Source organism: Musa acuminata, chromosome BXJ1-3 (assembly GCF_036884655.1).
Source record: "Musa acuminata AAA Group cultivar baxijiao chromosome BXJ1-3, Cavendish_Baxijiao_AAA, whole genome shotgun sequence".
NCBI lineage: Eukaryota > Viridiplantae > Streptophyta > Magnoliopsida > Zingiberales > Musaceae > Musa > Musa acuminata.
Window position 1 is genome coordinate 4,666,816 of NC_088329.1, and position 26,694 is coordinate 4,693,509.

Consider the following 26,694-nt stretch of genomic DNA (forward strand, 5'->3'; position numbering starts at 1 on the left):
AAGGACTTTAGAGGGTTGAACGAACAATTGCAAGTCCACAAACAGTTGCTCACCGGGTGCCGGGTGTGACAATAAGTTCTCGTCAAGGTAACGTGCGAACTTGCGAAAGATTGTTCAATGTCCGACAGTATACCGAAGCCCCATCCCCCATGGTGCCACCCGGGTGGTTCTTGGGTGCTGAGATGGTTGATATTTCATGTGCAGCAGCGAGCTACAAAAAACAACTCGTGGCACGTGAAAATAGAGCTATTTTGTGTTGTTTTATTTGGTTCGATGAGCGATCGCATTGTAACACTATAACTTATTCGAACTTACATTTTTACAAGAAAAATGACTAAAATCCAAGCCAAAATATACTGCCAAGCAACTGTACATATAGATGAGAGTGATGAACGATTCATTGAATGGAGTTGTTGCGAGTGCGCGACGACCATTCGTGACATTCTCCCCTACTCAAACTGTCGACGCCCTCGTCGAAACTTGTTGATAGTTGTTGATGATTGCTTCTTCATGTCATAGGGCGTCTTCAGGCTCCCAACTGGCTTCAGTTCGGGGAAGCTTTCGCCACTTCACCAAGTACTCAGTCTGCTTAGCTCCAGTGGGTAGCTTTATCTTGCGGTCTGCTAAAATGGTTTCAACTCGCTTCTCGTAGGAGGCTGTGGTGGGGGGTAGCCAACTTGGAACACTTCGGGAAGCATATTGCGGATCCGAGTGGTAGGCTTTCAAGTTGTTGGCGTGAAAAACATTGTGAATTTTGAACCATGCTGGCAGTTACAACTCGTAGGAGACATTGCCCACCCTACTAATAATTGGGAAGAGCCCTTCGTACTTGCGCACCAATCCTTTATGTACTTTGTTCCTAAAGAATTGGAGTGATGTTGGTTGGAGCTTGACCAACACCAAATCGCCGATCTTGAACTCTTGTAGTCGCCTTCCCAAGTCTGCCCACTTCTTTATTCTTTTTGTCGCCTTCTCCAAGTAAGCCCGCGCAATATCTGCATTTCAATGCCACTCCCTTGCAAAGTGGTAGGCTGACGGACTACTCCCAGTATACCTAATTACCATGGTGTAAGGAGTTGACGGTTGTTGCCTTGTAATGATCTCGAAGGGGCTCTTGTTGGACGCAGAGCTCCGCTGCAAGTTGTAGGAGAATTGGGCAATGTCCAACAACTTCACCCAATCTCATTGGTTGGCACTCACGTAGTGCCGAAGATATTGCTCTAGGAGCGAGTTTATCCTTTCAGTCTGGCCATCTATTTGGGGGTGGATGCTTGTGGAGAAGTATAACTTCGACTCCAACAATTTGAATAGCTTAGTCCAGAATCGTCCCAGGAACCGAGCGTCTCGATCACTGATGATATTATGCGGGACTCCCCAATACTTCACCACATCCTTCATAATCAGCTTGGTCGCCTCCTCTGCTGAACAATGTAGGGGAGCTGCAATGAAAGTTGCATACTTAGAAAAGCGATCGACCACCACAAGTATCGATCCGAGTCTCCCAACTACGGGTAGCTTAATATGAAGTCCAAGGAAATGCTCTCTCATGGCCTTTCTGGTATGAGCAATAGCTCCAAAAGTCCCACCAGCTTTCGTTGCTCCACCTTGTCTTGTTGGCAAGTGAGGCACGTTCGAACATATTCCTCCACATCAATTCTCATCTTCGGCCAATAGAAGGCCCTCTCCACGAGAGCCAAGGTTCATATAGGAAGTCCTACCATTGTGCCTACTTTGGGGAGAGTTTCTTCTGAGTTTGGAAATAGCTCAAAACGATGTTGTTTGTCCTTAGTACAAATCGCGAACCAAGAAGGTAGTGTCGCCAAACTCGTAGATAGTAGATAACCACTGTCATCTCCTTCTCGTGCATTGGATACCGTCGCTCGGTCTCATTGTGTTTGCGGCTCTCGTAGGCCACCGGATTACCATATTGTATGAGTACTCCCCCAATAGCGAAGTTTGAAGCATCTGTATGGCTTTGAAGGGCTCCCCATAGTCTGGCAGTTTGAGCACTAGTTATTCCAACACAGCAGCCTTCAGATTTTGGAATGTAATTTCACATTTATCAGACCACCTCCAAGGCTACTCCTTCTTCAGCAACTCCGTCAGTGGAGTTGTACGCTTCAAATACCCCGCTATGAAGCGTTGATAGTGGTTGATGAAGCCAAAGAAGGATCTCAACTCAAGCACCTTCTTTGGAGATCGTCATTCCGCAACCGCTTGCACCTTCGATTTGTCCATCCGAATAGAGCCATTATCGATTCGATGCCCCAAGAATAAGATCTTCGTTTGAGCAAACTAGCATTTCTCCCTTTTTACGAATAAAATTTTCTCCTTGAGAACCTTGAAGATTGTCCGAAGGTGCTTGATATGCTCCTCGAGCGTTTGACTATAGATGACGATATCGTCTAAGTAGACAACCACGAACTTATCTAAATACTCTTTGAATAGCTGGTTCATGAGAGTCCAGAATGTGGCCGGAGTGTTGGTTAAGCAGAAAGGCATCACCAAGAACTCAAACGCTCCATACCTGGTCACGCAAGTAGTCTTCGCTTTGTCGCCTTCAGCAATGCACACCTGCCAATACCCCGACCGAAGGTCGAGTTTTGAGAAATACTTGGCTTTAGCCAACTGATCGAATAAGTCCGCGATGAGCGGGATGGGATACTTGTTCTTTACTGTCACTTTGTTGAGGGCTCGGTAATCGACGCTTAGTCGGAGGCTCCCATCTTGTTTCTTCTGGAAGAGAACTGGAGCTCCGAATGGTGCTTTAAAATTGTGGATGAGACCACCGCTTAGCAGTTCACCTAACTGCTTTCTGAGTTCTGCCAACTCTGGCGGGGCCATGCGGTAGGGTGGTCTCGCTGGAGGCTTCACTCCCAGCTCCAGATTGATGTTGTGATCCACGCCTCTGCATGACGAAAGAGTCTTCGGCAACTCGGGTGGCATAACGTCAGTGAACTCTTTCAGGACGTTCGCCACCACAGCAGGTTCATGAATGACCTTCTCGTCGAGTGGCTCTAGCTTCATAGCAGCCACAAATGTTAATTCACCTTTTCGCACCCCTTTCTTCAGTTGTAATGCCGATCTATGTTGGGGTTCCCTGGCTCCTCTTCGAGAGACGGGAACCACACATGGGTCATCACCTCCCATCACACATAGGGAGTTAAAGAACGATATTGGTACCAACTTCGTCGCGTGTATAAATTTTATTCCAAGAATCACTTAGAAGTCATCCAGTGGCACCACCATCATATTTGTGCTCTCGCTCCATGTTCTGATCTTGATGGGAACTCCCTTTGTCAACCCGAAGATTTGCTTGGCTTCCGAGTTCACCCCCTTCATTCGACTTGGGCTCTTATCCAAGATCAGCCCAAGTCGCTTTACTTCTCGATCAGCGATAAAGTTGTGGGTAGCGCCCGTGTCCATAATTGCATGGGTTGTTTGACCATTGAGCATGATGTCTACGTATATTAGTTTAACACTTCCTGCTTTTTTAGTCTTGTCTTCGTGTTCTCCCCCACTTGACCTCGTATGGCATTCAACAAACGCATTGCTCTCATTCGGGGTCCTTGCGACTCCTTACCATCGCTGCTAGATTCAGAACTACTCGAACTAAGAGTGATAGCCTTGCCCTTATCCTATCTGGGGGGGTGTATGGAAGCTGTTAAAGTATTGAGTACATGTTTTTGTGAGCACTCCCTTACCATGTGCGGCCCTCCGCATAAGAAGCATCCACCAGGTTTTGGGGCCTTGCCTTTTGGGCTTGGCTCTTTGTGGGAACTCTTCTTTCTTTATTCGCCCCCGAGCTCCTTCTCTTGAGAATATTTTGGAGGGCGATTGCCTGAAGATTGTTTCCTTTTTCCTGGGTCTTCAGAGAAAACAAAGTCGGTGAGCCTTTCTGCAGCAGCAATTGCCCCGATCACATCAGTAACATTCTTTCGATGTAGTTCTTGTTGAGCCCATGGCTTCAAACCATCGAGGAAGCTGAACAACTTATCCTTCTCGGACATGTCCTGTATGTCCAGCATTAGCATAAAAAATTGCTTCACGTAGTCTCGAATGGAAGTACTCTAGCAGAGCTGTCTTAACTTCCTTCTTGTGACGAACTTTGTGTTCTCCGATAGGAATTGAGTTCTCAACTCCCGCTTCAAGTCCCCCCATGTGTCAACTCGACACCGACCCTGTTGGATCTCCTCCCAACGGGTTCGCCACCAAAGTTTTGCATCTCCATTCAGATACATTGTTGCTATAGAAACTTTGGTTTCTTCAGAATTAGGCCTTGTAGCTCGAAAGTATTGTTCCATATCGAATAGGAAATTCTCGAGCTCTTTGGCATCTCTGGCCCCTCCATAACTATGAGGCTCGGGTGCCCTCAAGTTTTGTGGCGGTGCAACACGGGTGTTGCTTCCTCTCGCATTTAGTGCTCTTGTGAGCATGGTCACCCTTGAAGTGAGTTCCGCCACAACTTCCTGCAAGTGTTGCACGGAGTCTTTGGTGTCATTTAACAATCGGTCGACTAGGGCCTCAACCTTGTCGATCCTGGACTTTGCTTCTTCTTGCGAGCTTTTTATCCCAACAAGCCTTCATTGGCCATGGTAGAATTCCTCCAAGCTCGCTTCAAGAACATCCAAGCAGGTTTCCGCCGTTGTGAGTCTCGCATTACGCCTCCTCCACTCTGGAGAGCAGCTAACTTCTCGCTCATCATGTTCGCTGCAGCGCTCCTCCTGAGCGGCTCCAACAGCATGAGAGCGAGTGTGCACTAGCAGCCCACCTGCGGCTGCTTGGGGCAAGGGTCCGACTTGCCCCGTCTTGCTTGATTCGCCACGATGCTTTGCCATGGCGAAGTTGTGAAGTTCCTTCATTGCTCGCTCGAAGTGCTTGCCCGCTTTGATATCACAATGTCATGGACTTAGCTGGAATTGCCTAAGTCGTGAGGTACCCTTGCGGCAAAGACGCGAACATAGCTTGCATTGCCTAAGTCGCGAGGCACTCTTGCGACAAAGATGCAAACTTAGCTTGCGTTGCCTAAGTCGCGCTTCGCCCTTGCAATTTGTATCCGTAAAGATTAGCCCACTTGCAACCTCTTGTAGGTCCCGAAGGACCTATAAAAGAGAAAGTTGATTAGTTTGAAGAACGAGCGACGGACAAATCCCGACATCTCGTGAAAAGGGGAAGCTTTACAAGCAATTTAGTGAGCACCTTGCATGCACAAGAGAAAAGAGAGAGAGGAGGAAAATAAGGACTTTAGAGGGTTGAACGAACAGTTGCAAGTCTACAAACAACTCCTCACCGGGTGTCGGGCGCGACAACAAGTTTCCGTCAAGGTAATGTGTGAACTTTGCGAAAGATTGTTCAATGCCCGATACTTCACCAAAGCCACGTCCCTCATGGTGCCACCCAGGTGGTTTCAAGATGCTAAGATGGCTGACATTTGGTGTGCAGAAACGAGCTGCAAAAAACAACTCATGGAACGTGAACAACTCATGTTCGAACTTATATTTTTACAAGCAAAAGGACTTAAAACCAAGCCAAAATATGTTACAACTGTACATGTAGATTAGAGCGACGAATGGTTCGTTAAACGGAGTTGTTGCAGGTGCACGACAACTGTTTGCGACAATTATTGACATTAGAGGAGGGCAAATGCCTCTTGAAATGTGGTACTTTTGTTGCTTCTTTTGCCGGATGAAGCTTGTCTTTCGCCGTTCGGCTGGTCGGATTCATACGATATGTTCATAGGAATTAATTAAAGCTTCGCTATGAAATGATATGGGTTCATAGGGATGCAAATTGCTTCATCATCTGTGAGTGTGAATGTGAAGCTTCCTTCTCCACTAGTAGAGAAGGACCAGAAGATAATAACTCCATCTGTGACAGTGAATGTGAAGCTTCCTTCGCCACTAGTCTTCGACTGCCACGATAATAGGGATGTGAGCCGTTTCTACAGTTGGATATGGCCATCAAACGTGCCCGAGACGCTGCAGCTACGGACTTCGCCCTATCTTCTTCCATTCACCGATGACCCCACTCAGGTTATGGGCCACAACCAAGCTTATCTACTTCCCCTCATGCCTTACTTGCCCTGCGACTTCCAGCTATATATACGTGCCCTTAGCCCTCACACTTCTCCCATCCCCATCCCGTTCCATCCTTTGCTCCTTCGACAGAAGAAAGGAAGGAAGACATGAGGATCTATTTTGGTCCTTCGATGTTTCTGCTTCTGTTTCTTGTCGTTCCGAACTTGGCTCAGTCCCAGATACTCTTCCAGGTAGAGATAAACAGATCCATTTGATTCCTTTGTCCTTCATCGCGTTTACAGTAAGAGAAACGAATACGTTGCAGGGCTTCAACTGGGAGTCGTGGAGGCAGCAAGGCGGCTGGTATAACTTCTTGAAAGACAAAGTCTCTGATATAGCCAACGCTGGAGTCACCCACGTCTGGCTGCCTCCGCCCTCGCACTCCGTCGGCGTTCAAGGTCGTTCCGTGATTCGTATTTGCCGTCGTGATCACTCTCACATGTTGACCGAGTCGGCCTTGGTCTAAACTATTACGAGATTTCTCCTCTCAGGTTACATGCCAGGCCGGCTCTACGACTTGGGTGCTTCCAAGTATGGGAATCAGGATGAGTTGAAGGCGCTGATCGGCGCTTTCCACGACAAGGGAGTCAAATGCGTGGCCGACATCGTCATCAACCATCGTTGCGCAGACAAGCAAGACGGGAGAGGCATATGGTGCATCTTCGAAGGCGGAACCGATGATGCCCGCCTCGACTGGGGTCCACACATGATCTGTAGGGACGACACACAGTACTCCGACGGCACCGGCAACGTCGACTCCGGCGAGGGCTTCGCGGCGGCTCCCGACATCGACCACCTCAACACGCAGGTCCAGCGTGAGCTCACGGACTGGCTGAACTGGCTCAAGACTGACATCGGCTTCGACGGGTGGAGACTCGACTTTGCCAAGGGTTACTCCTCGAGCGTCGCCAAGATCTACGTCGAACAGACGCAGCCAAATTTCGTGGTGGCTGAGATCTGGGGTTCATTAGCTTATGGAAACGATGGGAAGCCAGCATACGATCAGAACGGCAACCGCCAAGAGCTGGTTAATTGGGTTCAGCAGGTCGGAGGCCCAGCGACGGCCTTCGATTTCACCACAAAGGGAATACTACAAGCTGCCGTGGAAGGTGAACTGTGGAGGATGCGTGATCCCCAGGGGAAGGCGCCCGGCTTGATGGGGTGGTGGCCGGAGAAGGCTGTCACCTTCGTCGACAACCACGATACCGGTTCGACGCAAAGGTTGTGGCCTTTTCCTTCTGATAAGGTCATGCAAGGCTACGCTTATATACTCACGCATCCGGGCGTGCCTTCCATCGTAAGTATGCTTCTGCACAACATTCGATTCAAATAGTATCACAGCATGACGATTATATATATGTTCGTGTTTGCAGTTCTACGACCACATGTTCGACTGGGGATTGAAGGCGGCGATAACTCAGTTGGCTGAGATCAGAACACGAAATGGAATTCATTCGGGTAGCGCCCTCAACATTCTGGCGTCTGATGCTGACCTCTACATGGCAATGATCGATGGGAAGATACTGACAAAGCTAGGCTCGAGATACGACGTGGGGAATCTCGTTCCTTCCAACTTCCACGTCGTTGCCTCTGGCAATGACTACTGCGTGTGGGAGAAGAGATGAAGACGACGATGATGAATCATGGAAGAGAATTTTCGCTTCTCTTTCGTTCACGTTTCTCATCTGTATCGTAAGACCTCGGTATGAATGAGGTCATGAAGCTTTTCCCTTCTTGGCCGTGAGGCAGCAGAATAAGTGATTCCTGGTAAGGACTGTCGTAATCTATTCGACCAATAAAAGGCAAATTATTGATCCGTATGGATCGATCCAAGTGAAATAATCGAGTTCCATGGTGCTAATCTCCAAATATGTTATGGTAATTATCTTGAGATACGTAAAATGGGGACACTGTTTTCCGTGAAGTTTAGCTAACCCATATATCGACACTCCAAACAAGGAAAGATCAAAAGAAAATAAACGAAGAGGGATGTGTTTTGCATGTGGAGAAGTAGAAACTCATTCATGGTATGGAAACTACCGACGATCTCTCCCGAAACCTCGGCTTGAAAATTGTACGTGATAATTGAATCATCATAAATCTTTGCAAGCCTTAAATTTACTACTCTTGTGCAGCACTCGATCTGCCGAATCTTATCGAGTGTAACACATTTCCAATTGGCCATGACGAATAATATTAGATCAAGACAGGAAGATGCATCACGTACTAATTAATGGAATTGTGGAAAAGGCATGCAACTTAAGACTGCAGCAGCAACACATCCACTGTAGTGAAATGGCCACTGCAGCAACACATCCACTGTAGTCTCAAGAACAAAATAGTTCTTCTAATATTCTTCAAGTAGTAGCTCCACAAATGCTATAAGGGTTGTTGAAATCGTTGAACATATGCCCAATTCATGAAAATTATATCCATCACACTATAATTAAGCACTCCGAGGGATTTTTTTAAATTAAATTATGGAATAAGAGATATTTTTCACAAGCCATCTTTTAGTGAAATTGTCAGAGTTCATTTGTTAAATGCTATCATACTAGCTTGCATGGGTGCCGTCGATACTCCTCGAAACCCAAAACACCTAAATGATCCATTAATCAAAATCATATGCTTGCGATCCTAAATTTTATCCAACCTTTGGCATAAATATTCCAAAGTTACTTTAAATCAATGATAGAAAAAAAAATCAGAAATATTTCATCAATATCATAAATCATATTGAAAAACTTATTATCGCATGTGATCATTTGAATAGCATTGTATGATATGAAAATTATCTAGATGAAACGAATCATATGATTTAAGTGATCGTTGAACAAAATATAAGAACTTTAATGCTTATCGAAGTTTAACCATTTGCGATTAAAATTGTGATCTTCTGCCCCTCTTAGTCTCCGATGGATGATACTTAAAAGGGTTGATTCATGTGTTATGGACATATATGCGAGATCGAGAGAGGTTTCTTGACTCGATCACTCTGACGCTCATGTTAGTAATCCAAGGTTCCCAAATATGGGTTTGAGTAGTTTCAAAAAAGATAGCTTTCCCTATTCGAAATATGTTTTTATATAATAATGATTTAGATATACCACTAAGACTACGAAATCATTATTTGATAACAAGAAATTATCAATCATCCATAATTTCGTAAACGGATCAATCAGTGAACTCATTCTCCAATGAGCACGTGTACTATATCTCTAGTGTCCCCACACGAGTAGCTATAAGATCAACTGCATCCATCATATGGATGGGTATATAATACATTAGTTTGTCCAGTTATCTCGATGTCCCTCTCGAGTAACTTATGACCGAGATTATTTAGAATCTATATTTAAATGCGAATCGGTCTCATTATCGTGATCGCATCACGATCTGATTCTTATTGCACATATCCATAAATATCATAATATATTCAAGTAATATGTAATATAAAGTGATAAAATGTCAAACAATAATAATAAGCAAAAGGACTGTGTGTCAAGTTACACGTGCTATCACTCACGTGATTGGCTTGCGGGGCACATATAACTAGCACCTTGGGTATGATCGCTAATAGCCTCTCCTCCAATAACCAAAAAAGTCTAGAGGGCCTGAGCCCCATTATGAAGACTTGAATTACAAATGATAGATGAGCTTCTTGCACACCTTAGATCTCGTTAGTGAACCAAGCGATAAAGTTAGATAGTGTCTCTTCCTCCCATTGCTTGAGTTCGAGAAACATTACAACTGATGGCCTCAAGCGTACATTCTCGAGGAAGTAGAGTTTGAATTCCTTTACGAGCCGAGAGAAGGAGTAGACCGAGAGTAGCTTTAGATAAGTGTATTACTCCCTCACTAGGCCTCTCAGCATCCTTGGAAATGCGAGACATATTAGACTGTCCAATGCACCATAGAGAGATATCTGGGGACGAAAGGCAGTTGTGTGTTCAACCTGGTTGGTACTACTATTAAAGGCTTCTAACAATGGGAGGTAGAAGTTGGTTGAGATTAGTTTCTCTTGGATGTTTTGGGTGAATGGAGACCAACACTAGGTGAGATTGATCGAATTCTCTCCCTTAGACTATTGGAGCTCCCGTCGCATTTTGTTTAGGTGTTGGTCCATTTGCCTCAGTTAGACCCCTAGGGAGTCATCTATTGAATCCACTAATTGGGTCTCAGATTTAGATAGTGGTGCGATGATGCATTAAACTCTACCATTGGGGAGCAGAGCGCTCTTTTGGCTAGTAATTCTACAGAACTTGAGCAATCCTGAGATGTTGGCATTGCACCAATCAAGGGTATTTTGATGGGTGCTGATGTCAGTGGTAGTTGAGGTGTCAATTGTGGCTAAGATGGTAGCATTGCTCGTTGGGTTAGCTAAGATAGGAGTGGGGCGATATCCTGCAATATACCCGTAAGCGTCTATACGTGATAGGTGAGGTTTAGGAACATACCGATGGTAATAAGCAAGTAGCTCGAGTTTGTCCATGGGGGTAAAAGACCTGGGTTATTGAACAAATAATATTACCTCACCGGCGTCTGCGTTGAAGTGGATGCATCCACATGTGGGAAGGATGACAATTGCCCCCCCCCTTTAAGTAAAAGTGTTGTGGGTTGGAGGTAGGACCTCATCGTTGGAGTGTTCATTGAGAAGATTGATGGATGTATGTTCCTATGACATTAAACCCTTATTCGCCAAAATACTAGGAAAAAAAATCATTGATGTCTTAGTCAGCTTGACGTACTTCGGACATATATACATATGGTTGTCCGAGGTGCCTTCGAGGTGAAAAAGCATAGCATCCGAGGTGCCACCTCCATGAAGATAAACATCAAGAGAGTTTTTCCGACTCAATCCCTTTGACACTCAAATTATAATACTAGGTCTCCAAATTTAGATTTGAGTAATTTAAAAAAAAATGAGAGTTTTCTCATGTTCAAAATATGTTTATTTATCTTAAAGGATGAGAAGGAACTTGGAATTACCTTCCTTGTCATAAAGGGCAATCACGTGTCAGCTCATAATAGATTCTGTATGATGAAGATATTAATAGATAATATTATCTAATGGTATGGTTTATCTCTCTTCTAATGAACATATATATACATATATGTATATATATATACATATACATATATATATATATATATATATATATATATATATATATATATATATATATATATATATATATATAATTATTATATTGAGATCCATAAATAAAATAGGAGATATTAAATACAACTTTAGAATATAATAAGGCTTTACTCCTATGGAATTTGAAGAGATTGACTTACTATTTCAATCCTTGCTACTAAACGGACAATATCTAAAACTAATAAAAACAAGTTAATATTGAGAAAATAGAACATTTGAAAGAATTTTCAATACCTAAAACCATGTGAAAATTCTTTTTTTATATTAAAGACATGATTTGCAACCCGTTTCAATTTTAGTACCCTAAACAACTTAAGATTAAAACCAATTGATAAATAAAAAACCTAAAAAATGAATATTAAAAATAATGATATTATGGGTGTTAAAATTGGTTGCAATTGAAGTCAAACCAAACCGAACTAATTTTTTTTATTTTGTTCGATTAAAGGCACGAGACCTATTTTAGATATACCTAATCGAACATAACTAGCTCAGTTCAATTAAAATAAAACATGTTTGAATCAAAACTATTTTAGATCTACCTAATAGAACATAACTAGTTCGATTCGATTAAAGATATGTTTGAATCTAAACTATTTTAAATATACCTAATCAAATAAGTGCAAAACTATAATACAATTCGATTAACTAGTTTATAATTTAAAAAATATATAAATATATATATAATCATTTCAAAATTGAATCAGAATCTTAGTCCAATTGAATTGCCGATAAAATTTATAAAATTGGGCTCACATCATTTATGAAATTGTAGCATTAAAATTGAGAAAACATTGCTACCAAGATATTTGGGCTAATTTAATTAAGTTAAAGGTTTAAAATAATAAACTCGATTGAGTTAATATTTTTAAATTAAAATCAATCGAAACCGATTTAGGTCGAATTGATTTTGAATACATTAGATTTTAACACCCTTTATATAATATTATATATATATATATATATATGTTTTTTCACCTAAATATGAATTTATTTATAAATGAAATCCATCGTGTAAATCATAGTCATGCATGTCAGACGGATTGACAAATTATCGGTAGGCCTTTGATTCTCTTTGGATAAGGGCTTGACGTTGAAACCAAACCCTTTCTTTTCCAAATCCCTTCTTTCCCAAGTGATCGGGTGTGAATGATCTGAACGGGGATCGATACTATGTTTGGGCGTGGCAAGCCAAGGATGAAGAACAGGATATTGACATGACAGGAGAAGAACAAATACCTCATGAAATGACAGGAGGAGGACAAATGCCTCGGACTTGACCTGGAAACCAGACCTCTCCTTTCCCAAATCCCTTCTTTGCCAAGTGATCGGATATAGACAATCTGAATAGCGATCGAACTATGTTTGACATGGTAAACCAATAATTAAAATGGATGGGAACAGGATATTGACATGAGAGGAGGGCAAATGCTACTTTTGTTTCTTCATTTGCTGGATTAAGCTTGTCTTTTGCCGTTCGGTTGGTCTGATTCATACGACATGTTCATAGGAATTAAGTAAAGCTTCGCTATGAAATGATATGGGTTCATAGGGATGCAAATTGCTTCATCTTCTGTGAGTGTGAATGTGAAGCTTCCTTCTCCGAGAAGGACCAGAAGATAATAACTCCATCTGTGAGAGTGAATGTGAAGCTTCCTTCTCCACTAGTCTTCGACTGTCACGATAATAGGGATGTGAGCCGTTCTACAGTTGGATATGGCCATCAAACGTGCCCGAGACGTTGCAGTAATCAAAAGGGTGGGAGGCGACGTCAGCTTGAGAGACTTGGCATCGGACTTCGCCCTATCTTCTTCCAATCACCGGTGACCCCTCGCAGGTTATGGGCCACAACAACGCTTATCTACTTCCCCTCATGCCTTACTTGCCCTGCCACTTCCGGCTATATATACGTGCCCTTAGCCCTCACACTTCTCCCATCCCCATCCCGTTCCATCCTTTGCTCCTTCGACAGAAGAAAGCAAGGAAGAGATGAGGATCTATTTTGGTCCTTCGATGTTTCTGCTTCTGTTGCTTGTCGTTCCGAACTTGGCGCAGTCCCAGATACTCTTCCAGGTAGAGATAAACAGATGCATTTGTTGCCTTTGTCTTTCATCGCGTTTACAGTAAGAGAAACGAATACGTTGCAGGGATTCAACTGGGAGTCGTGGAGGCAGCAAGGCGGCTGGTATAACTTCTTGAAAGACAAAGTCTCTGATATAGCCAACGCTGGAGTCACCCACGTCTGGCTGCCTCCGCCCTCGCACTCTGTCGGCGTTCAAGGTCGTCCCGTGATTCGTATTTGCCGTCTTGATCACTCTCACATGTTGATCGAGTCGGCCTTGGTCTAAACTCTTCTGAGACTTCTCCTCTCAGGTTACATGCCGGGCCGGCTCTACGACTTGGGTGCTTCCAAGTACGGGAATCAGGATGAGTTGAAGGCGTTGATCGGCGCTTTCCACGACAAGGGAGTCAAATGCGTGGCCGACATCGTCATCAACCATCGTTGCGCAGACAAGCAAGACGGGAGAGGCATATGGTGCATCTTCGAAGGTGGAACCGATGATGCCCGCCTCGACTGGGGTCCACACATGATCTGTAGGGACGACACACAGTACTCCGACGGCACCGGAAACCTCGACACCGGCGAGGGCTTCGCGGCGGCTCCCGACATCGACCACCTCAACACGCAGGTCCAGCGTGAGCTGACGGACTGGCTGAACTGGCTCAAGACTGACATCGGCTTCGACGGGTGGAGGCTCGACTTTGCCAAGGGTTACTCCTCGAGCATCGCCAAGATCTACGTCGAACAGACGCAGCCAAACTTCGTGGTGGCTGAGATCTGGAGTTCATTAGCTTACGGAAACGACGGGAAGCCAGCATACGATCAGAACGGCAACCGCCAAGAGCTGGTTAATTGGGTTCAGCAGGTCGGAGGCCCAGCGACAGCCTTCGATTTCACCACAAAGGGAATACTACAAGCTGCCGTGGAAGGTGAACTGTGGAGGATGCGTGATTCCCAGGGGAAGGCGCCCGGCATGATGGGGTGGTGGCCGGAGAAGGCTGTCACTTTCGTCGACAACCACGATACCGGTTCGACGCAAAGGTTGTGGCCTTTTCCTTCTGATAAGGTCATGCAAGGCTACGCTTATATACTCACACATCCGGGCGTCCCTTCCATCGTAAGTATGCTTCTGCACAACATTCGATTCAAATAGTATCACAGCATGACGATTATATATATGTTCGTGCGTGCAGTTCTACGACCACATGTTCGACTGGGGATTGAAGGAGGCGATAACACAGTTGGCTGAAACCAGAACACGAAATGGAATTCATTCGGGTAGCGCTCTCAACATTCTGGCCTCCGATGCTGACCTCTACATGGCAATGATCGATGGGAAGATACTGACAAAGCTAGGCTCGAGATACGACGTGGGGAATCTCGTTCCTTCCAACTTCCACGTCGTTGCCTCTGGCAACGACTACTGCGTGTGGGAGAAGAGATGAAGACTGATGATGATGAATCATGGAAGAGACTATTCGCTTCTCTTTCGTTCACGTTTCTCACCTGTGTTGTAAGACCTCGGTATGAATGAGGTCACGAGGCTTTTCCCTACTTGGCCGTGAGGCAGAAGAATAAGTGTTTCCTGGTAAGGACTGTCGTAATCTATTCGACCAATAAAAGGCAAATTATTGATCCGTATGGATCGATCCAAGTGAAATAATCGAGTTCCACGGTGCTATTCTCTAAATATATTATGGTAATTATCATGAGATATGTAAAATGGCTACATTGTTCACTGTGAAGTTTAGCTAACCACATATGACAATACTGCAGACATGGAAAGATTAAAAGAAAATAAACGAAGAAGGATATGTTTTGCGTATGGATAAGTAGAAACTCATTGATGGTATGGAAACCACCAACAATCTCTCCTGAACCTTGGCTAGAAAATTGTATGTGACAATCGAATCATCATAAATCTTTGCAAGCATTACATTTAGTACTCTTGTGCAGCAGTTGATCTGCCTAATTTTATCAAGTGTGACACACTTCCAATTGACCGTGAGAAAGAATTAATAGCGTTAGATCAGGACAGAAAGATGCATCACATACTAATTAATGAAACTGTGGAAAAGGAATGCAATTTGTTGTCATCTAAATAATGTTGTTCGAATTTGTTCAAATTTAAATTTTGCTGTTTTTCCAGAATTAAGAAAGCCATGTATCTCGCAATCATACTTGACCTGACATCAAGTATCATATTGTGTTACTGTTCCTCTCAGTTGCCCTTTCACCCTAACACTAATTTAGTCTTTTCTAGAGCATCATTGTGTGCCAGAGTCCATTCTACTAACTAAATTATGTAATATATAAAAAAACTGGTCTGGAGGAGATGAGGCAGGCAGTAACAGAGGTTCAATCTGTAGTGATCCAACCATTCATATGCATATTATAGAATATATCAAACTTAACATGGCATATTCATTTTACATTAAAAGCTATGATCTAAGCCAGATAGACTAGGTACAGACATCCATGCACAAAGGTTTCAGAGGTGTAATTTGCCCTAGTATAGTAACCTTCAGAAAATTGGGTAAATCATGTTTATCACCAAATGTGTATTGGCCTACAAAATTCAATCAGCAGTCAGCAGTCATGTCATTTTACATGCTTCTCAACTTGATGCCAAAGAAGTCATGAGGTCATGAGTGCTTCTCAATTTGATGTTGTTTTGTCCAAGATTCAAGAATTTAATAAGCATGTCATTATTCATACAACTGTTTAAAATATTGCTCTAAGCTGTTCAGCCATTTTATTGCCAGCAGAATAGTGTTCCATGGTACATATAATATTTCTAGTTAATATTACTATTTAATTTCTGCTGCATTTATATTGTTACTACAAATTATTGTCAGGCTTTAAACTGAAATATGTCCACTTTCACCACAGTTGAGTTTTAATACTAACTGGTTAATAGATGAGTTAGTTCTGTTGTAGAGGAGAATCTCCGTTATGATATTAAAAAACTCGGGAAATAAGACCTGTTGTGCATACTCTTATGGTTTAAAAAAAATTTCTTGGACAAAAAGAATCAAGTTGATCTGGTAGATCAGTGAAACAAACTTTAAATCATTATGAATTCTTTTCATTGTCTGAGGCAACACATATATATAGCATGTGAAGGCCTATTAGGAGAGTGGCTATTCTTTGCAGACCCAAAGAAATGCATTTCTACTTTTCAGATCCCCAAGTGTGTTACCCTCAACCTCATAAGATGTAGGCTTAGAGAATCTCTGTCAATGCCTGAACCTTTCTATATTGATGATTCTTTTTACTCTGTATTATTATTCTTTTCATAGATGCCCAGAGCCTGATGAGCCATGGACTTTGTGTTTAAATGGCTCAAAAATTTTCCTCTCTATCTCTGAAAAAATTTACAAAGTCTGAAATTTTTTGTGTCTTTATATAGATTCCCTAAGTGAAAACCACTAAATTAGCACATCTTAATAAATAAGACAAAATAAGCCATACATTATTCTTATGGAACTTGTTAGTGTTCAGAAGCTAAGATGCCACCACCAATAAGTCTGGAATATTATTTCCTACATTTATTCAATTTAATGAACTCAGGAGCTTCCTTCGAACGTCTCCCTCCCCCACAGACAGTTCCTTTTTACTTTGCAAAAAGAAATATTATATCATTTTCATTCTTGAAAATTTAACTTGAGAACGATTTCTGAGAACATAAACAAACAAGGCAGTGTCCCTATGTTCTCTGTGATTCTATAAAGCAGTTCATTTCAATTTTTTGTTACTGACATTGTATGACTTTACATAGATCTAATCTGAAGATTGTTTAACTTCAAATTGTAAAAACTTGCTTAAAATTTGACAGACAATTAGAACATTCTCATACTCTTTAAACGTTTTCATCATTCTTAAAGATCTTTTTTATTCACAGAATTAAGGAAAAATCTAATTAAACTACTATAAAAAGGAAGGTTCTTTAATCAAAAGAAAAACAAGGCAACATTTCAGTAATAGAGTTTACAGTACCTATGAACATGGAATTCACTTGTTTATTTGTCAGATATTAGGACAAAGACAGTTACACCACTATCTCAAAAAAGGTTCTTTAATCACAATAAAAACAAGGTAACATTTCAACAATAGAGTTTATCGCTCTTAAACTTAGTACAAGAAGATGCCCTAATACAAGTCACCTCTGTTCAAAAGATGATATTAGGTCTTTGTAATATGAAGGATGATGTGATTGGCCTGATAACTAATTCAATATATAATATAATATGCAGTAGAAGCTAAATTTGAGTCTGCTTTGAACCTGGATTCTATTCAGATATAATAAAATTTGACAGTCTAGTTCATTCATACTCCGACTATCATGTCAAGTTCCAGCCCTGTCTTCATGAATAGTTTCTTTGGCGTTTAGAATACTTGTCCTGGGATATTAGCATTAAATGAATATAAAATCGTAGAACAAAAGCAGCTTGACTCTTTTAAAGGGTGCAGATTAAGACCCGAGGGGAACATTGTGTCAAGAACATCATAATTTTTTTAAAAAAAGTCATATATGGTTTGCATAAATATAAAGCATAAATGATCCATAAAAGATAATTGATAACTAAGTTCTTCAACAGTAGTTATGATTTAGTTTCTCTGGTATCAATTAATGCAACGTTGATGAATTAATGGCCAGCTAATTAATACCTTGGTTTTAATAAACAGTTTAGCTTTTTTTACATTATCAATAATAGGATATCCAAAATCCGGTCAGCTGTGTTTGATTGCTCTCTAGATTTCTTATGATGACTTATGAAATGAACTCGGCGGACCAGCTAACACAAAATCAATCCCACTTATCTATGTAAAGAAAATCAATTTCTTCGATTCCTTTTTCTATTTACTTTCAAAAAATGGGGCATACCTAAACTTGTGCTATTTGAACAATTTTCTGGGTCATGTTGCTTACACAATTTAGGTAAGATATACTTAGCAAGCATTCACTTCCCTAGTTTTGAACTTGGCAAGCATTCAATCAAAAAAGTCTTTTTTTCTCGGTTCTAACAACATAACGCATAACTTGTATAAAAATTGAGTCCATCGCTATTCTGGAATAGAACCATGGAAATTTGTTTAAGAGTAGGGAAACGCATAAGAAAGTAAAGAATTTCACGAGCAAAACACGATCTACAAATCCTGAAAAAACAGTACGCACCTGCGCAACGACGGCAGCAAAGGACATGCCAAGCGGAAGAGCGAGATCCTGGAGACCCTCATCAACACGGCCAACGTGAGGCAGCCACAGGCTATGGCTTCTACTCCTCAAACGCATCCCTGTCCGCTGCGTCCGCTGACGGGAGGAAGAGAATGAAGAAGAAGACGCGTCATCCCTCTCCGTGCTCCTAGTTCTCGAACTGGAAACGCATCTTCCCCTCTCAAGCGGCTGCCACCGCCGCATCCTAACGGTAGCGCAATCGACCGCCGCGCTGCCGTTCGATCGGGCGCATTCCATGCGAGATGAGGGAAGAGAGCGGCATCGGAACTGGGAGCAAACTGAACGGTGGAATTTGATGGAAGAGCAAATTAGTACCTTCGCTCGGGATCGGAACTGAGGACTCGAAAGGCAACAAATCTGAGCAGTTCCTTCCTTGCTACCGGTCTTCTCGGATTCGGGTCAACCTCCTCTCGTTCAGCCCGATTTGCATGAAAATGGATTCGGATTTTTCCGGTTTTAAATAAATCTTTTTTGTTTAAAAGAAAGAAGAAGAACTCAATCGGCAACAAATCGGTTGACTTTTGACTATAACAAAACAATGTTTGATCTAATATGTATTCATTTCTAATTTATATACTATGTGTTTGTAGTCATATTATGTTTATATAGATTAGATCAAACTAAAAAAATAAGACAAATTTTGCAAGTTGACCAGATTTAGCTTTTATTAGTGTTGTTTATTATGTGATTTAAAAATTAAACAAGAAGGTTAAAACAGAAAGGACAAATGGGAGAGGAAGAATACCACATAATTAATTAAATAATTCAATAGAATTTTAATTAAGGAACAATAAATCAAGATGGTGTTTTCATGATATAATTTTTGGAAATTGAATAATTGTCTTTACAAAAAATAATGTACAATATATGTTTTTTTAAATATTAAAATCATCTATATAGATATATATCCCTCTGTAGTTGATATCCTTCCAAATAAAACTCAAAAATCATTATATATATATATATATATATATATATATATATATATATATATATATATATATATATATATATATATATATATATATAACCTAAGTTAAAAGAGTATTTTGTTATATTTCTTTTCCTCTGCCCTTTCGTTTCAGCTCTCTGATCTCTCTGTTTCTTATTTCTCTTTGGTTCTCTATTTCTTCTCTTCTACCATTCTTTTCGTGTCGTGCGAGGGAACCATCGAGTCTGCCTGGTAGTCTTCTCCTCCTCCGCGTTCCGTTCCCTTCTCCGCGCTCCGCCTCGATCGCGCCGTTCGGCAAGAGAGGTAGCGGATCCTCCTCCGTATCTTTTCATCTAACCTTCGTCTTCTCGGGTTTCTCTGTTAGTATCGGAATGATTCGTCGATCCGGGCAGAATCTTGAGCGGATAAATCGATCCGCTCAGATTTCAGGCGATCCGACGTTCCGAATGGGGGAATCCCCATCCTTTTGCCGTTCCGGGGGGCTAAGGGGCCCGATCCCATTATCGGTCGCCCGAGTTCTTCAAATCTTGACACCGCGGAAGGGATAGCTTGATCTGGTTTCGCGCATCTGTTGTTCCATGGTTATTATATGTTCCTTCAACATTTCGTTTCGCGTTTTAACGATTAGTTGGTCTTCATACTTGTGTCATTATCCTAAATTAGGTTTGCTGTGAAATATTTAGCTTGTTTGGGGAAACAATCAAAGATCATACGAGGCTGTTTCTCGTTTGAGAGATGCATTGCGTGTGCTTGAGCTGTCCGAGATGTCTAGGGTTTGATATGTTTTTGTGGTGTATGGTGACTTGTTATTTTGTTTCTTTTCATGTAGATATCTGTTTATAATTCGTTTGCATCCTCTTTTTTTTCAGTTCTGAAAGTGAAATCAGTTGGAATTGTAGTGCAATATTTTTTTTGTCGATAATAATAGCTTTACTTTCTGGTAAAGAGGTTCTATGTTTTGAAAGGTGAACTTCATTTGAGATTATAGGAAAGCATCTGATAGTACTGCTGTTTACTTTTGTAACTTATATCCTGAGATTTATTGAGAACCTTGGTGAGTTTAACTCATTGTATGGTTAGAGGAGTTATTGTGGCATTTAAAAGTGATAACTTCCATACTGTTCAGTTGATTAATGTGTGGTTACTTGTTTCACACCTCAAAGAGGATGGCCCCTGGTTATTCCAAATCCAGCAGGCGTAATACATCATGATTGAGCAACCTTCTTTCATCTTCCCATTTTAAGTTTAAGGGTTTTTAATGTTATTTAAGATGATTCTAGGTCTAAGAGAAGCATTCATACTGAGACTACATAAACTGGTACAAGTGTCCTAAAGACTGGCTTGATTTGAAGTGAGTTATCTTTTCCGTTTTCACTTGTTAGTCAAATAATTTATTTAATTCCATTAGTGATGTTGGTTTTAAATTTTCTGCACTTATGTTGTCGATTTCTTGGTGGAAGTGACTTCAAGGACATCTTGATCTTAACTAGCAAGCTTAGCTAGTAAAGACTTTGACAAGTTATTGCAAGGTCCTGAATTCGAATCTCTTCTTCGCCACTCATCCTATGTAAAAAGAAAAAGACATCTTGAGATTTGTATTTTATTGAATATAAAAGAAAAAAGGACTTCTTAAGGAACCTTTTTTATGTTTTATGTTCTAGGTAAATGTTGTTCATTTTGATTTGATGTCCTGGTATTGGACATTTGAACAGTGACTTATGGGCTTTTATAAGCATAATCTTCCTTCTTCAAATTTCAAATTCTTGAACTTACACAGTTAACCAAATGAAAGTCTTCTTCGTAACTCTGCAATCATGATTTGCTGCCATATGGCTTTAGTTTGTGATGTTTGTGAGTGTCTATCTGTTCAATTTTTCATAGCAAAATTTTGTCGAACTTACCTATTATAACTTTCAGCATCTCTACCAACGCTATCATAGCTCGTAGGGTCTAGGGTGTTCTTTTCTTTTGGTGCTTCTCATTGCAAGCATGTCCTTCATGAATCATGATGCTTCCAGGTGCTAAATCTTGTAATGACTACTGAGAATCAAAACATGAAGTATCACCTTAACAGATGTAAGCTTTACTTTCTATAGTTTGACATGAGCAAATTCCCAAAGCTTGTAATCTAACATTTGTGTTTATTGATTGTTTTCTTGAATAGAAAAAAAGTACTAAGAAAAGAAAAAGGTTATGTGCTTTGGGAACTAAAATATGGCAGTGAAAAGAATGTATGTGCAAATGCCATGGCTGCTTGATATGTTCTTTTCTACATTGGATGAATCCAACTGAATTATGGGCTTTAGGAGGGTGTGACTTGTCGTAAATGGAATAGTCAAAATGAATATTGTTTCTTCATATTTATTGTATGCATTTGTGGGAGTTGGAGTTGTGTTTAAGCATCATGTCAACCATCCTTTTACAAAAAAGATTTCTTTGAGGTAGACGATTGAGAAATAAGTTGAATATTTACATGTTGACACTTTGTTTCTCAAGACATACATATCATCAGTCATTTTTGTTGGAATTAAGAAATGCATATTGGATTCCAAATTTTCTTTGTTTACCATTTTTGTTGGAATTAAGAAATACATTTTTGTTTACCATCCATCTGATTTGTATTTGTGTTGGAGTAGCACCAGGTATGGTTGCATATAAGTGTGTCAATCATGTATCCATCTATGCATCCGCTTTTGCTTTTCAAATTTTCTGAATGTAGATACAGTCTGTATTATTTTATTTGAACTAGGATATCCAAATATGTGAATATATTAATGTGTTAATTGTACTTGTATTAAAATTAGAAAAGATGTTATTTGATTAATTTTTCTAGTACAGTTGTTTTCTTTTTCATATTTGTTTTCAATTTTTTTTTCCAATAGATATAATTTGATAGGTTTGTCTTTGAGAAAGTGTCTTTGTTGTTGGTACTTGGTAGCTTTAGGTAATGTTCATATCTACATCCAGCTTATATGCTAGCTGAATCTATTTCTGCCATACATCTAATTCATATCTATGTCTATCTTAAACAAACACAGTTTTATATTTTAGCATCTATTAAGTATTTGTAATGAAATTTGTGTCCACTAATTAAAAGTTGATATGGAATTGATTATTTCAGTGCATTGCCACATTCAATATTTTTCAACTGTAATAAAGGTCGGTGTAAGTCATGTGACAAAGAATAATTAATGTGTTGTGAATAATTTAGATAGTTTGTCTTATATAATGGTGTAAGTCATGTGACAAAGAATAATTAATGTGTTGTGAATAATTCAGATAGTTTGTCTTATATAATTTGTATCATAATGAGCCAATCCTAAATTTATCTGGTTGGTTTATTGTGCTTTAATACATCAAATCTCAAATGTGGTAAGGGTCCTTTTTTTAATGTCTAAAGCTGACTATGTGTTTTTACTTTTTTCATATGACTTGCAAACCACAATCTAATTGATCAAACATCGGTTACAATTGGCATCTTCCTATTTCAAGAAAACCACCATCCAATGTTTATGGTTTCGCAGATACTTATTTTGGAAGGAGAAAGTTTAACATATGCTTGAGGGAGATTAATTGTTTATTAATTTTACTAGGGTTAGCCTAGCTGTAAGGGGATTATGGTCTTATCTTTTGTTAGCTTATCAAATAGGCAAAAACCTATCTTCCTTGTGTAAGGAACAATTGAAGTGGAGATCTTATATATGGGTTATGCAGGACCATTTCAATTTATTTTTATTTGAACAAGAAATATCAGTTTATGTGAAGAAGCTTATAAACTAAATAAAACTAAGGATTGTTTGAAATGGGAAGCTAAATAAAACTAAGGAATGTGACAAAACTTAGGATTGTTTGAAGACTCCATCTATGTAAAGAAGCTTCATCATGATTGAAGAATCTACAAGTACGGAAGCTTATCAATTTTTTTTTTGAAAATGCATGATTATTTGTTCTTGTATTTAGGGATTCATCACAAGAGAGAAGGGTCATGACTTGAAATAGAATACAATGGATGAATGAATAAATTATGTTTTCCTACATTATATGCAAGTGGTGTGTGATGATATCTTTTTTGTTCTAATGGCACGATTTTATCATTTATGTGGTGCTGTGGAATTTCATTCATAGAAGTTAATCCTTGAGTTGCCTTTTGTTTAGCATTTATCTTGTTCCTTCTTTCATTTGATCTTATATATTTTTTAATTCCACAACTATCAAATCCTAGAACGAAATATTACTTTTGTCTATTTATGCAAACCTACATCAAAGAGTCTTGTCTATTTTGATGTTTCATTTCATTTTCTATATGTACCATCTTGAATGTTTACATTTTATTACTTCAAAAGGTTATTTAAGCAACTTTTTGGAACCTCGTGGAGACAAATGAAAGATGGTGTATGTAGGTGAACTGGGCTTATTACTAGCTGAAAGGAAGATTTTTGTGCTACTTATTTGGTATTGTGAGTTGGATGCACAAATTTAATTGACCCGACAGTAGGTTTTCATATGTTATCTCAATAACTTTTTCCTTTCTATTTCTTATTTGTGCATATGCCAATAATTTTATGCATCATATATTGTCATGTGTCATTAGATTTTGAAATTCCGTCAAACAATTTTTCTCAGACTTCCTTGAAAAATGGTGAGAAGCTCTAGGGCCCTTCGCAGACTTCCATCTCGTAAACTCAGGTTGGCTCCATATCCAATTCCTTCATATCACTGGAAGGTTTCCGAGAAAGAATGTGGCTCAAAGAAAACAACAGTGGCCTTGGAGAAAAAGGACTGGGAAGATGCCACCTGCTCGGTGTGCATGGAGTACCCACATAATGCTGTTTTGTTGCTATGCTCTTCTCATGACAAGGGCTGCCGACCCTACATGTGCGGGACCAGCTATCGGCACTCAAATTGCCTTGATCAATTTAAGAAGGCATACACAAAAATGTCACCCTCCCATTACGATTCAGTGGCTAACCTTGGATCAAATTTGCCTCACTCCATTGCATGCGAGAAGTCTGAGATTATGGAGCTTACATGTCCTTTGTGCCGAGGGCAGGTAAAGGGATGGACTGTGGTGGATCCTGCACGAGAATATCTCAACAACAAGAAGAGGAGCTGCATGCAAGACAGTTGCTCATTTGTGGGGACTTACAAGGAGCTAAGCAAGCATGTGAGGTCTGAGCACCCTTCTGCAAATCCTCACGAGGTGGATCCAGTGCTTGAACAGAAGTGGAGGATGCTGGAGCACGAAAGGGAGCGGCAAGATGTGATCAGCACGATAAGGTCATCAATGCCAAGGTCAGTGGTGTTCGGGGATTATGTAATTGAAATGAGCAATGGTGAGCTCAACACCGATGATGAGGTTGGTGATGATCATGTGGATCATGATTTAGAGAATCGCGGAATTACTAGGAGCATTCTATACTTTTTCTTGAGAGAGAGCGCCACGCGACTCATGAGGCTTCACAGGGACAATGGGGAGCCTGAGGAAAGAGGAAATGATAATCTTGTAGATGCATATTCCTTGGATGGAGATGATGATATAGCGCCTATTACATCTCAAGGGAGTCGTTTAGGTATTCTGAGATCTGAGAGGAGGCACAGGCGGCGGCGGAATATGAGCCGGGCGAGGCCAGTTTCTGACTAGGGTTAGATAAAACTCATTAATGCCTGCTGATTGTTAAATACCCCACTTTCTGTACTGATTTATATCATGAAACAAAACACACTACTGTCCGTGCACTTTTTAAACTGATCTATTTGGGTTTTGGGGTGACAAACATGTATGCCATCATGTAGTTCCCCCTGACTTTACTGTAATTTATGTGCTGCTCCTCCGCATGCTTTTAGTGCGGCAGAAACTAAATTTGTGAATGTTTTTTTTTTTTCTCTTCTCGTTATTCGAGAAGTGTGAAGCCTCCGTTTCGTTGTACTACACTGCCTCGATGCTTCATCTTCTTCTTTAATTGTTCATGGACCCTAGGATGTCGATCAGCTTTATTGTACTTTTATTGAGTAACTTTTATTGTACTTTTGCTTCATTTTCTCATGCACCCTAGGATGTCAATCAGCTTATATCAGGTTGCTTATGTAACATAAATTCAGTGTCATGATGTGCCTGGTTCATACAAGATTATATGTCTGATCCAAGGGTTTTGCTGGTTCATATGGTAGGGTTTATCATTTCGATAAAACACAAAACAAATGCATCTCATTGTTTTGGTTCATCATCAGACACTTTACGGGGCATCTATGCTAGTTAGTTACCCTTACAAAAAAATCTGACATTTGCCTTTGGGTAAAGCGTGTCTTAGAGAAGTGCGTGTCAAGACAGTGGGAAGATGACCGTGTGTGTGTGGGGGGGTGGGGGGAGGGATATGTTATGTGTATCTGAGGCATTTGAGGTAATCACTTGGAATCTTAAAGGATTGCTCTTTGACAAGTTGCAACTTATTGAACAAGCAACAGTCGTGCGATGGGCATCTTTACCAAGGACGGACTTCACTTGTTGGCTCATAACCTCGCAAATTTTACACGTTTTTGGAGATATGGTTTCGAGGATGTTGGTGTCGATGATCCTTGTAAAAGCTATGGCAAGTATTCTTTGTGAGTTAACCATCAGATTGTCTCATTTCAATTTGCTGCATATAAATGTATTACATCTTGATTTTTTCTTTTACAAAGATAAGTAACAAAGATAAAAATTGAATACAATACATTGGGTTACGTTGTTAACCTCTTTATCAACTAAACTAGTTGATACCTTCATGTAAGCAAATATTAGTCCAAAATAACTGCTATATATTTTGTGGATATCTTATCTTCAAATCAAAATAATAAGATGAATATTAAAACAAGAAATATTTTTTAATGATCATTTTAAATTTAAAGAATCTTCTTTGAGGACATTATTATTATTATTATTATTATTATTATTATTATTATTATTATTATTATTATTATTATTATTATTATTATTATTATTATTATTATTATTATTATTAGTATTATTATTATTATTATTATTATGGTATATAAAAAGGATATCTTAGTATGATATCAAAGTTTCTAATTTTTTTCTCTCCCTTGAACATGTATTATAGCTTTCACTCTTTTTTTTGAAATTATTTCATCTGAACATTGAAAGAAAATGAGTGCTTTATCAAAAAAAAAAACTCAATAATGAGATTTTGGCACTTCTTTTTTCCTACT

At 40.1% G+C, this 26,694-nt stretch overlaps 3 protein-coding genes and 1 long non-coding RNA gene across 6 annotated transcripts; 3 read left to right on the forward strand and 1 right to left on the reverse strand.

Moving 5' to 3' along the window:
- The first annotated feature begins 6,148 nt into the window (after positions 1-6,148).
- LOC135618163 (alpha-amylase isozyme 3C-like) lies at positions 6,149-7,919 on the forward strand. Its single transcript, XM_065119024.1, has 4 exons — positions 6,149-6,268; positions 6,343-6,475; positions 6,569-7,374; positions 7,451-7,919. The coding sequence occupies exons 1-4, from the start codon at positions 6,185-6,187 to the stop codon at positions 7,700-7,702; spliced, it is 1,275 nt and encodes a 424-aa protein (XP_064975096.1). The 5' UTR covers positions 6,149-6,184; the 3' UTR covers positions 7,703-7,919.
- Positions 7,920-13,151: 5,232 nt separating this feature from the next.
- Positions 13,152-14,960, forward strand: LOC135587077 (alpha-amylase isozyme 3C-like). Its single transcript, XM_065119031.1, has 4 exons — positions 13,152-13,308; positions 13,383-13,515; positions 13,609-14,414; positions 14,491-14,960. The coding sequence occupies exons 1-4, from the start codon at positions 13,225-13,227 to the stop codon at positions 14,740-14,742; spliced, it is 1,275 nt and encodes a 424-aa protein (XP_064975103.1). The 5' UTR covers positions 13,152-13,224; the 3' UTR covers positions 14,743-14,960.
- A 2,401-nt stretch (positions 14,961-17,361) lies between these two features.
- Positions 17,362-18,913, reverse strand: LOC135618176 (uncharacterized). The gene is made up of 2 exons (XR_010488939.1): positions 18,477-18,913; positions 17,362-17,700 (listed from the first exon to the last, which is right to left on the reverse strand). It is a non-coding gene; the product is annotated as an uncharacterized LOC135618176 (long non-coding RNA).
- Positions 18,914-19,596: 683 nt separating this feature from the next.
- Positions 19,597-25,367, forward strand: LOC135618179 (uncharacterized). 3 transcript variants are annotated; one of them, XM_065119047.1, is made up of 3 exons: positions 19,597-19,791; positions 23,832-23,979; positions 24,112-25,367. In XM_065119047.1, the coding sequence occupies exon 3, from the start codon at positions 24,125-24,127 to the stop codon at positions 25,127-25,129; it is 1,005 nt and encodes a 334-aa protein (XP_064975119.1). In that variant the 5' UTR covers positions 19,597-19,791; positions 23,832-23,979; positions 24,112-24,124; the 3' UTR covers positions 25,130-25,367. The 3 variants fall into 3 exon arrangements, with proteins under 3 accessions (XP_064975119.1, XP_064975124.1, XP_064975113.1); XM_065119052.1 differs by having other exon boundaries at positions 23,889-23,979; XM_065119041.1 differs by lacking the exon at positions 23,832-23,979.
- Positions 25,368-26,694: the final 1,327 nt, after the last annotated feature.

Coding starts and splice junctions, on each gene's coding strand:
- LOC135618179 (XM_065119047.1), top strand. CDS start 24,125: ATGGTGAGAAGCTCTAGGGCCCTTCGCAGACTTCCATCTCGTAAACTC.
- LOC135587077 (XM_065119031.1), top strand. CDS start 13,225: ATGAGGATCTATTTTGGTCCTTCGATGTTTCTGCTTCTGTTGCTTGTC. Junction 13,309..13,382: donor AGTCCCAGATACTCTTCCAG/GTAGAGATAAAC, acceptor AATACGTTGCAG/GGATTCAACTGGGAGTCGTG. Junction 13,516..13,608: donor GCACTCTGTCGGCGTTCAAG/GTCGTCCCGTGA, acceptor TTCTCCTCTCAG/GTTACATGCCGGGCCGGCTC.
- LOC135618163 (XM_065119024.1), top strand. CDS start 6,185: ATGAGGATCTATTTTGGTCCTTCGATGTTTCTGCTTCTGTTTCTTGTC. Junction 6,269..6,342: donor AGTCCCAGATACTCTTCCAG/GTAGAGATAAAC, acceptor AATACGTTGCAG/GGCTTCAACTGGGAGTCGTG. Junction 7,375..7,450: donor ATCCGGGCGTGCCTTCCATC/GTAAGTATGCTT, acceptor TCGTGTTTGCAG/TTCTACGACCACATGTTCGA.